General features: G+C 40.9%; 1 protein-coding gene across 1 annotated transcript in view; it reads left to right on the top strand.

Moving 5' to 3' along the window:
* LOC118212651 (electrogenic sodium bicarbonate cotransporter 1-like) overlaps nt 1-11,036 on the top strand; it is a 47,843-nt gene extending 36,807 nt beyond the window's left edge. The window contains exons 16-26 of the mRNA XM_035390797.1: nt 500-685; nt 1,002-1,115; nt 1,621-1,782; nt 2,084-2,262; nt 3,511-3,583; nt 4,164-4,232; nt 4,775-4,948; nt 5,291-5,449; nt 7,475-7,568; nt 8,720-8,799; nt 10,837-11,036. Coding sequence (XP_035246688.1) covers nt 500-685; nt 1,002-1,115; nt 1,621-1,782; nt 2,084-2,262; nt 3,511-3,583; nt 4,164-4,232; nt 4,775-4,948; nt 5,291-5,449; nt 7,475-7,568; nt 8,720-8,763 — 1,254 coding nt within the window. The 3' untranslated portion in view covers nt 8,764-8,799; nt 10,837-11,036. The remainder of the gene's footprint in view (nt 1-499; nt 686-1,001; nt 1,116-1,620; nt 1,783-2,083; nt 2,263-3,510; nt 3,584-4,163; nt 4,233-4,774; nt 4,949-5,290; nt 5,450-7,474; nt 7,569-8,719; nt 8,800-10,836) is intronic.
* The last annotated feature ends 270 nt before the right edge of the window (nt 11,037-11,306 follow it).

The raw sequence follows: 11,306 nt of genomic DNA on the forward strand, positions 1-11,306 counted from the left end.
GCCCCCATAGAAATGCCAGGCCAAACAGACAATGCCTGCTCTTTCAATGGGAACCTTTTCATGTAGCGGAGCGGTTAATGTTACAGCTGTGCTGAAGGGCCACATGAAAGATGTTGTTATCCACAGGACCCAGCTTTGTCCATTTTCTTTTCACTCCTTCATTCTTTTCTTTGTTTGTGTTCATAGAGCACGGCTCAGTTCCATACATATGTGTAACTGCTTATTATTATTATTATTGCTGTTGATTGATTGATTGATTTTATTCGATAATTTTTAAAAAGAGAAAAACATGCATCTGAAGCAAGCTTCTCATACACATTCATTATTATTATTATTATTATTATTATTATTATTATTATTATTATTGCGGTTGTTATTATCTAGCCAGTTGGTTTACAGACTGGCCACATGGCTATAGCAAGAACACACGATTATAAGGGGAATTTTAGCTTCGCTTTGGCGTGGTGTACTGACGAGCGTCTGTGCGTCTGTGTCCTAGCCCATGAACGCCACCTGGTCGTCACTGACGGTGTCACAGTGTGAACAGTATGGAGGGCAACTGGTAGGGGAGGCCTGTGGCTTCGTCCCTGACATCACGCTGACCTCCTTCATCCTGTTCCTGGGCACCTACGCCTGCTCCATGTGTCTGAAGAAGTTCAAGACCAGCCGCTTCTTCCCCACCACCGTAAGCCACCGCAGCCACGCCCATCTGTCGCATTTCATCCTTTCAAAGCCTTGGATGAGAGTCATTGACATTAACTCTAACATTAATGTGTGAAGCCTAATGTGTGAAGATGGAGTCAACTCTGTTGATTTGCTGTGGGGCTCCTATGAGTTTGTGAACTTCACAGAAATGTAGCATGTTTCTTATGAGCCCTATTATACATGGTTCTTACCCACTGTGCAGCGTTGTGTGAGTGTTTTGCTAAAGAAGAAGGCATGTATCCATTACACACTCTGATAATGGGTGTAGACTCAATGCGTATGTTTTCTGCTTGCAGGTGAGGAAACTGATCAGTGATTTTGCTATTATCTTGGCCATTTTGATTTTCTGTGGTGTGGATGCACTGGTGGGAGTGAACACACCTAAGCTTCTTGTGCCAAGTGAATTCAAGGTAATGATTAATTTAATACACACATCACACACGTACACACACTCTACTGCTTTCATGCATTTTTATCAAATATAAATTTGAGTGCAGAGTGCAAGCCCTGGCCTTTTTTGTGCTCTTTGCTGTGGAAGTTACTTCACCATGGAAGAATGTTTTCCTGTGAAAAGCAATGTTAAACCCTGCAGTTGAAAAAAAGAAAAGAAATTAAAGTAAAAGCAGTTGTAATGAAACTAAACATGAGAATAGTGGAAAACAAACTTCTGAATTCAATCCCAAAAGGAAACTTAAAAGGTAACTTTGTGAGCCAAGGTATATTTATGAGAGAACACTAATTAGTATTGTTCAGGATGTACTGTAGATGATTATTTCTTGAATGGAAAGATGCTTTTTTGTGAAAGTAGTGTTAATTAATACACCTTTTATATTTAGCCCATGTGAGATCCTCCACGGTATATGTGTGAAAGCATGTTGGGTGCCTCATGCCTCAATTCCCACCCGTGTTTTCCAGCCAACAAGCCCACTCAGGGGCTGGTTTGTCCCCCCGTTTGGAGGTAACCCCTGGTGGGTGTACCTGGCCTCTGCTCTCCCCGCTCTGCTCGTGACCATCCTGGTCTTCATGGACCAGCAGATCACGGCTGTCATCGTCAACAGGAAGGAACACAAGCTCAAGGTGGGTCAACTGGCTAATTTATGTTTCCTGGGATACAAGAAATTCTTGTATGACAAGACGGCACATTGTGAAGCACGCCAACTGCTATATTTAGATTCTAAATATAGCAGATCTAAATTAAAATAAGTAATTGAGGCGTATTACCGTCCTTTCAATTAATTGTATAAAACATTAAACTGGATTTTTTTTTCATACTGTAAGTACCTTATCCATTTCTCTGACTGAAAAGGACAGACACATTTAAAAGGGGGAAGCATTGATCTCATGTGCTGTGAAACACTGTGTCTGCCCCCTCACACAGAAAGGTGCTGGCTACCACCTGGACCTGTTCTGGGTTGCCGTTCTCATGGTCATCTGCTCCTTCATGGGCTTGCCCTGGTATGTGGCCGCCACCGTCATCTCCATCGCCCACATCGATGGTTTGAAGATGGAAACGGAAACGTCGGCTCCTGGGGAGCAGCCCAAGTTTTTAGGAGTGAGGTATAGTGTGTGCATTACTTCCAACTGGCAGGCATTCACACTAGTGCTGTCATGATAACCAAAATGTTGATTTTGGTGGCAATACCTGTGCAAGTATCACGATTCTGAACAACACCATTGAGAACATGCAGCATAAAGCGTTACACAAAGGACGTTGATCGGAACACTATAGTGCATCATGGGATTGAATTGGTATTACAAGATTATGATGGTGTGGCAAGTCACCAATGACAGGATGAGGACTTGGACTTATCTTCATGAATGAGTGCAAATACTTTTGTTTTCCCTCACTGAAGGATTGATGATGATTGATTGTCATCATGGAATCACCTTGTGTGATGTCAGACCATTCTACTTCTGGTTAACCTCTTTCCAACTCCTTGCACTCCTTGAGGGCCTGCCACTCAAATGCTTTGCTAAGCTGGACGTGTGTCCCTTGGACTGTAATTTTAGGGGTGTTCCTGGGTGTTCCCTTGTTAGCTCTTTAAGCAAAGTAGTGGCATATCTCACTTCTGGTGCCTGTTTTGTGCGCAAGTACAGGACGGCCAAGAGTAACATTTGCAGCCACCGTGTTAGTGTTGGCCACCTCCCTTCTTGCTGAAGCTTTGCATTGTTTTTTGGGACCAGCCACAGACGTACATTTTACGCAGGACGTACGCACGCCAGGAGTGTGCTAGCACTGCCCCTTGTGAAGATGCAGATCAGTGACGCGTAGAACCTTGGATACATCGCTCTTGTGTACAGAAAATGCACAATGAAACGCATTTTATAGAGGAAGCAGTACAAAAAAGGAACCATTTTTCAAATAAGGCTGTCAGGGTGTGATACTGTGGAAGAACTGTTCAACCATGCAACACTGATTCACAGACTGGTTTTTAAATTAACCAACATTAAGTTTCTGAAACTCTAAACATTTCTCAGTGTGTGCTGTCCAAAGTCAGGAGTTCTTCAACACTGTACAGGTTTTTTTTCACAGAATAGTGTTGTTATAACTGCCAAATTACAAAAGTTTAATCTCACAAAAGTTTAAAGAAGTTTAATCTCACCTGCTGTGTAATGCCTTGTTTGCAAAGCAGAGAGATCTCTAACTGTATGTTTCCCCATGATAATGTATCTGAAAGCCAATATTGGTCTGAGCAAAATGATCCAGTCTTTTTAAAAGTATAGGCTCCATGCTTATCTCTTCTACTGTATGAATTGCTGTAGATTTTGAATTGGTGGAGGTACTCAATGTTGCTTTTTCCACAGGGAGCAAAGGGTCACTGGTATCGTCGTCTTTCTTCTCACTGGATTATCCGTTTTCATGGCTCCAGTTCTCAAGGTATAACATCATTTTCTCTCAATGATGTTTAGTTTCAGGATTTTACATTGTTTACATTTTTACATTTTTACATTTTTTTACATTTAGTCATGCTTGTACAGTACAATAGCATTATTTTTTTTTTGTCAAAATATTTTCTATAATAGATTGAAGGTGCTATAATGTATCTGAGGAAGGAAGGTTCACTGTAGGTTATCAAGTCTACCGAACACGAACACTCACATCCAGTCTGAATTGCAGAGAGGTCTTCGGAAAAAAACTTCTAATGTAGTTGTTGCCTGCCCCCTAGTGTACAGATTAGGTGATGGAATTTGAACAGCAATGCATCGGAATTGAGCTTTCAGAAGTGAAATGATGCAATTGTGAGCTTCTCATGATTTTATGAATTTTCGGAAATGATTTTGAGGTCTTTGTTTTCTTTTTTCTTTTTTCTTAAAGTTTTTTGTGCAGTTTTCCTTCAAATATTCATAATGGGCTGTAACTTTATAATCTCAAAATGAATGATATATGGTTAATATATAAGACAATAAACAATGCCTTAGTTTCTGATTGTTTCCTTATTCCCTGTGTTCTCCTCCAGTTCATTCCTATGCCTGTACTGTATGGAGTTTTTCTCTACATGGGTGTGGCCTCTCTAAATGGTGTGCAGGTGAGTTATGTCTGCTCATGTGTGAGGTTGATAATATTGAAGGTGTAAGAAAAATTCAATTTGAATTCTATTTTATCGAAATTATGCCAGAATACATCCTAGTTAATTGAATGTATAGATTATGATACTGTTTTCAACACAACGGCCCTATAGCAATGAACTCATGTGGCATCACACAGGAGTAACTGATAATGGATAATAGTAACACATAATGACTCAACACAGCCAAGATTAAATTCGTTTTTAACATTTAAACATTATTTTTAACAGAACATAATTGATACATGAATAAACATTTAATCTAATGAATGCAATCATGTAAAACCGTTTTTAATAATCTAACATTGTGAACGATGGGACAAAAAATTAATTCAATTAAGTTCAACTGTAATTGTTTAGCAGTTGTTTTTTGTCACAAAGCAGTTTTACAGAGATCCAGACCTGCATATTAAACTTGGGAATCCCTGTGTGGCGGTTAGCCTGTAGTATAAAAGAGAGTTGTCCATAAAGCAGCTGTTTTAGTAAGCTGTCCTCTCTCCTAGTTTATGGACCGTCTCAAGCTGCTCCTCATGCCGCCCAAGCACCAGCCGGACCTGATCTACCTGCGTCACGTTCCCCTGCGCCGGGTCCACCTCTTCACCTTCATCCAGGTGCTCTGCCTGGCCCTCCTCTGGATCCTCAAGTCCACTGTGGCTGCCATCATCTTCCCCGTCATGGTGGGTCTGCCATCGTTAAACGACTGAGTAAATCTTTAAGCTGATGTAGTTTAACTGATTATTCTTTTCTTTTCTTTTCTTTTTTTAAAAACGGGCCTGCTTTTAGTAAGTGCTGGTGATAACTGATAACTGAACTGTGATGCATATGAATCACATTTTGACATGATTCAATTTTAAATCACAGGCGTTTGCTAAAGGGCAAGAAGTGTGACATTTGAAGCCGCCATTTGTAGAATGGCACTATAAGCGACATCGGTCACGCTGGTGAATATTCACTGGAAAGTAACGGTGAAGGTGAGCCTTTTTTAAAGATCTTTGGTTTTACCGGCTGTGGCTTTCTAGATCTTAGCCCTGGTGGTGGTGAGGAAGGCAATGGATTACCTATTCTCCCAGGATGACCTCGGCTACCTGGATGATGTCATTCCTGAGAAGGACAAGAAGAAGAAGGAGGATGAGAAGAAAAAGAAGAAGAAAGGAAGCATAGACAGTGAAAATGATTATGTGAGTGCCTTTCGTTGGTAGCTATGTTGAATTAATTTAAAAAGTAGCTAAATTAGTGATAAATTGGCACATAATAAAAAGAGTTGTCTGATGGATAGGAAATATTCCTCAAGTAATTAAAAATGTATTTTATGCTTCATCCCAGTGTTTTATAGGCCTGGGGTACACTGTCTCTACTGGATTTAATTCCATCTGAGTACTTATTCAGTATTGATTGAGCTGTTAAGTCAATACTAATTTATATTACTTAGCAGGTATTTTAAAAAGGACATTTTGTTGAGTTTTTCTTTTTGTGTTTGAATGTCAGTTTGTAATTTACATAAGCCGTGTTTCCACCAAAATTACCCGGAACTTTCAGTCCCAGGAACTACTTTACCAGGAACTAAAAGGTTCCTTCAGCCAATGGTTGTCTGCGTTTCCACCGGGGTCTAAAGTACCGCGAAGATTAGGCAAATTAGCCCATTGACGTTGTCGTCGGTCCATCTGTCATATGATTTCTTCTGTAACCCCATACTACCACCGAAGTAGCCTACATTATTTTCTAATAACCGGGACAGCCCGGAGGGGTTTATTCCACTTATATACAACGGGTTACCAACAATAACTATATATGGTTACTTTTGTATTTATTGATTTTCATATATCCTCTCAAACACATTCATTAACAGCAGAAAACATGCACACGTTGTAAACAATTTGCTGTTTTATTACTTTCTCGTCGTCAATTCCATATAGGCTAATCGCAAAATGACAAGAATAGAACGAAAACTCGGACTTGCGTGAAAATGTAAATTAGTAGTGGTACAGCCACCGTTTGCTTTCCTTCGAAGTTACTGCTAGCCGAGCAGCGAAGTGTGCCCTCCAGATGCGAACCATGCACCATAAATGAGTCCATAGTCTTCCTGGTCTTTTCGTGGAATTGAAAAATGGCAGTAAAATTGAGTAAAATTACGGCAGTCTGAAAAAGCTAAAGGTACGATTACTAGAATTAACCTGTTATTTTACCCGGATAAAAAGTGCGGAAGGTGATTTCCAGTTTGCTTGTACTGTATCACCAATGTTAATTATGCAGAACTACCGCATACCTCACATAACTGTATCAAACGTTTTGAGTCAATTACAACGGGCTAACAAAGAAAATCCGGAAGAAAATATTCAGCAACCGAATTAATCCGTTTGAATGTTTTGGTAGCCTACGTAATATGCTGTCCCAGCACGAATGCTTAGCATTTTATAAAACGAATACTAAAGCAAGAAAAGAACAGAAGAGCACACGTTATAATTCCAAGACGTTGGCAGGCTATAACCAAAAGTAGGCTACTGCGCCGCATAACATACAAGTTTGATTTGAAGTTATTATGAAAATAAATTGGTTTGCCGCTGCATATTTTCAAACATGGCGGGTAATGGCGGAAAATAAATACAACACAAATGCTACGAGTACTCGACCAATCAGAAATGTTCAGCGCTGCAAGCTCCACCCAAAAGGTTCCTGTACTTTCGAAAAAGTACTACCCCCCGAGCAGGAACGTTTTGGGGGGTAAAACAAAGCCCCCAGAACTAAATTTAGACCCTAGTTCCTGCGGTGGAAACGCACTGAGTTCCTCAAAAGGTTCCTAGTTCCGGGGTATAGTTCCTGCGGTGGAAACGCGGCTATATTCAGCCAACAGCAGCACATCTTAAAGGTGCAGTGGCTTGCCCTTTACAGCTATCAAAAGGTGTTATTAAATGATGTGCATATTGCAAACAATTCCCCAGTTGTCTAAAGTTTCTGTTTAAACTACAAGTCATCAGTCTTTTCAGACGCATCAGGAACATTACTTGATTTTTATCTGTAGTTTGAAGTACAATAATTAGAATACAACACAAATTCCCAAAAGAGAAGTCAAATTTCTTACACACTCATGTAATGCTTGTTCTGATGCATAATACAAAGCTGCATTTATGCTTTGTGTGATCCATAATGTGCTACCTTTTGTCTGCTGGGACTGCTTCTTCAAGCCTCTCTATGCATTTCCTCCACAGTCGGACTTTCCCTACCACGAAAACGTTCCCAGTATTAAAATCCCCATGGACATGATGGAGCAGGAGCCCTTCTTAGGTGGTAAAACCTCAGCCCGTGAGTAGAACTGACCCCTAATCTCTTCCTCCGTAAACTAATGCTGGAATTTGGGGCCCTGTCCAACAATATCCGTTCCTCGCTAAAAAAAAGCACCTGATTCTTAATTTCCTCTTAACTTTTCTCTCGGGGGTTGCTGGTCACTGTGTGGCAGCCACTCTTTGCATTTACTCCTTACAAATTTCTAAGAGTTAATAGCACCGAGCCTTGAATCATAAATTTAATCTGAGGGATGAGTGTTCTGTTAACAGATGCAGAGGACCTCCTAACTGAATATGCCTTACATGGCATGCAATTCCGGTCACTTCTGGGTTAATAACAATAAATTTGCTGCCGCACCATTGTGGAATGTACTATACGGTACCATGCAGATGTTATGTCTGGCATTGTTAAGGAGTTAAAATAAGTGACAATTATCTAGAGAAGTAAAACCTTTAATTATGCAGTATATAATAAACTGCATACAATGAACTGCTTTTTAATGTCAAAGCATTTTTGTGCACTACAGTCACTTTTTGCAAGGGTTCATTCTCCAAAATACTCTCCATTCTTGAAGACTATAGTAAATTAATCAAGTAAAACTATTTTATTTTACATGTTCCAATGAAAGCTTTTTCTTCCCATCTGCCTAAACTCATTGGGCTCGCTAGGCATAACCTTGGAGAGAGCCCCTGAGCTCATGCAGATATCACTGGCTAACGGTCAGCTTTATGCTTCTCTGGAATTGCCTGTATCCTGCTCTTAGCCAAGAAACTGTCACCCATTCCTGTATTTTAATTCCAATTTTCACTTGAAATGTTGATCTGATTGTTGAAGCGGAAATTTATTTCCCAATAAGAAACTAGCGAATTGATTTATAAAACTGGAGAGCACACACCCTCTACTTTCCAAAGAGTTGGCGATCTAAATTTTGGAAGACATGTACATATAAACAAAGATTTACACATTGCTTGTTCTTCCCATTGAGCTTACATTGTGTAAGATTACATAAATTGGTTCTTAGTTTGTGGCATATTTTCAAAAGTGGTGTGCATTAACTGAGCCCTATCAGTAGAATGGGAATTCTAATAACCCCTTTGGCACTCTGCATGTGCAAGGCTGTACCTGAAATGTATATGTGATCAGAATCCATTGCTGTTCTCTTTTTGCAGAGGATAAGCCGCCATCTTACTTCAACCAGCATTCTTCCTGCTGAGCAGCCAAACGGTTTCCAGGCTGGCACTGTGATCAGGTGAGGAAGGCGACTTGCAGGCCCAGCGCCGCCCTCTCGTGGCTTTAGCAGCGCCACCGTCTGGTCACGTACGGTACAGACCTGTGATTTTACAAGGGTGATGAAGCAGTTAGGAGTGAGTAATGACCACATACGCAACGCAGGAAGTGAATGCGGTGCCCTGATCCTGCTCCTCCCAAACAAAAATATTTTTAAAAGCAGAAACGGAAGCAATGGCATGACTACCCAAAGAACAATGCTGACAGAAAACGAATAGCTTCTAGTATTACGGTTGGGGATAGAAGTTATGGTCATGAACTGAACATGGTTAAAATAGGGAGAGTGAAAAATGTGTCCCTGATGCAGCTGTTTTGATTTAATTTAACCTTTTATGGTTTACTTACCATGCTCTATTTAGCATTAAAAATGAATGTATATTTGCATAGATGAAAAACTTATTTCATCCACAAACACCATAAGCACGAAGGAGCATGAGGTTTAAAAAAGTATTTCCCAACAAGACCGTTTAATAATCTTTGCAGTTTCAGCCTTTTCCTCTCGCTGCTAGAAATGGCAAAGCGGGTATTTTGTCAAAATAGTCAAAATGTGAAAATAGTCATGTCGCAGCAAGAAGGTCCTGGGTTCGAATCCCGGCCTGGGCCTTTCTGTGTGGAGTTTGCATGTTGTCCACGTGGGTTTTCTTCAGGTACTCTGGTTTCCTCCCACAGTCCAAAGACATGCAGGTAGACTAATTGGAGACTCTAAATTGCCCATCGGTATGAGTGTGTGAGTGAATGGTGTGTGTGCCCTGTGATAGATTGGCGACCTGTCTAGGGTGTATTCCTGCCTCTCGCACAGTGCATGCTGGGATATGCTCCAGCACCCCCCGTGACCCTGACCAGGAGTAAGCGGGTATAGATAATGGGTGGCTTGGATAGTCCATGACTGTATCTCATTTTCTGCAATAAGCTTCTTGCTCAATATAGCCAAGGACAGGCTGGCTTACCCAAGATAAGCCAATTGTAAGCGCTATCATCAGATCTTGGGTGCCAGGACAAGGGAGCTTAGAACAGCGAGGGAACAGAAATGGTCACAAGAGATCCGTAAACCTGTAAGAAAACATGTGACTATGCCAGCTACTGAAAACAAGAAAATGGGCCTCCAGTCGCTGTACGTGTGGGTACATCTTTGTACAGTACCAGCCAAAAGAATCAGGCTACCTGTTTTTTATTTTCCTTTTTAACTTTAGGTAGAAAATAATTCAATTAATATATGCACATTTATTGAATAAAAAACCAAAGTATAAATATTTTAAAAAATTCTTCCTATAATTAAAAATAATTCTCAGAAATAACTTTCCTTGAAATAAAATCCTTTGGCTTTCATTACAATTAAACAAAGTATTGGAAGTCTATACAGTCGTTTTGCAAAGTGGGTGTGGTGGAGGGGTGGGAGGGAGATGAATCCACTGGTGGTCCAATACTTTTGGCCTGTGCTGCGGTTTGTCCATTAGAGTGAATGGATGATCCAACCTGGGGAATGCTTTGCTGGAATGCCATATGTGCACCCTAAAATCGACCTAGAGTACACTCACGGTGTCAGTCAGTAATTTGCATAAGTGAAGGAAAATGGTTGATGGAAATGGTTTCTATTATAGCAGTTCCTGAGTTCAAACTTAAAAAAAAAAAAAAACTAAATGTCTCTGGGCGGACACGGTGGCATAGCGTTTAGCACTGTTGCCTCACAGCAAGAAGGTTGTGGGTTCAAATCTCGGCTTGGGGCCTTTCTGTGCGGAGTTTGCATGTTCTCCCCGTGTTCGCGTGGGTTTACTCCGGGTACTCCGGTTTCCTCCCATACTCAAAGACATGCATGTTAGGTGCGCTCCTGCAGGTGCCCTTGACCAAGGCACTGGCCTCAGAACTGAAGTTGGTCCCCGGGCGCAGCACAGGGAGGCAGCTGCCCATTGCTCCTAAGTAAACTAGGATGGGTCAAATGCAGAGGACAAATCACCCCACAGCGTTCAATAAAGTATATCTTATCTTATCTTATCTCTTTCAGTCTTGAGACATCCATTGAAAGCTGTGCCTCAGATTAGGATGGACATGGAACAGGAAGGTGGATTTTTCAGAGAAGCACAGAGGTCCCACACATCTTTCTCTCCTGTCCTACTGAACTGGATAACACTTGCACAACCACAAGACCTTCCCCATTATCACGTTTCAATCTTTTTTCTAATTCCTCCGCTACCAATGGAAGGAATCCCTTTATCAGAAAATGTGGACAAACTCAGTTTTTGAGGGAACATGAAGGACTTTATCCCCTCGCTGCTGCTTTTTTCTGATGAGAACAAACCTGCCGTCAGTAAAACATTTGGATATACCTTTCTGCTTATTTCAGAAGATGCCATGATGTATGTACACCAAGAGGAAATGTGAAAATTGTATCTATTTTTCTTCCTCACTGCAGTGCACAGGCATGGATGCTCCTTTTGCTCACATGTACTGTACTTCCTTTTCTTTATCCAATAT

The sequence above is a fragment of the Anguilla anguilla genome, chromosome 14 (assembly GCF_013347855.1).
Source record: "Anguilla anguilla isolate fAngAng1 chromosome 14, fAngAng1.pri, whole genome shotgun sequence".
NCBI classification, from domain to species: domain Eukaryota; kingdom Metazoa; phylum Chordata; class Actinopteri; order Anguilliformes; family Anguillidae; genus Anguilla; species Anguilla anguilla.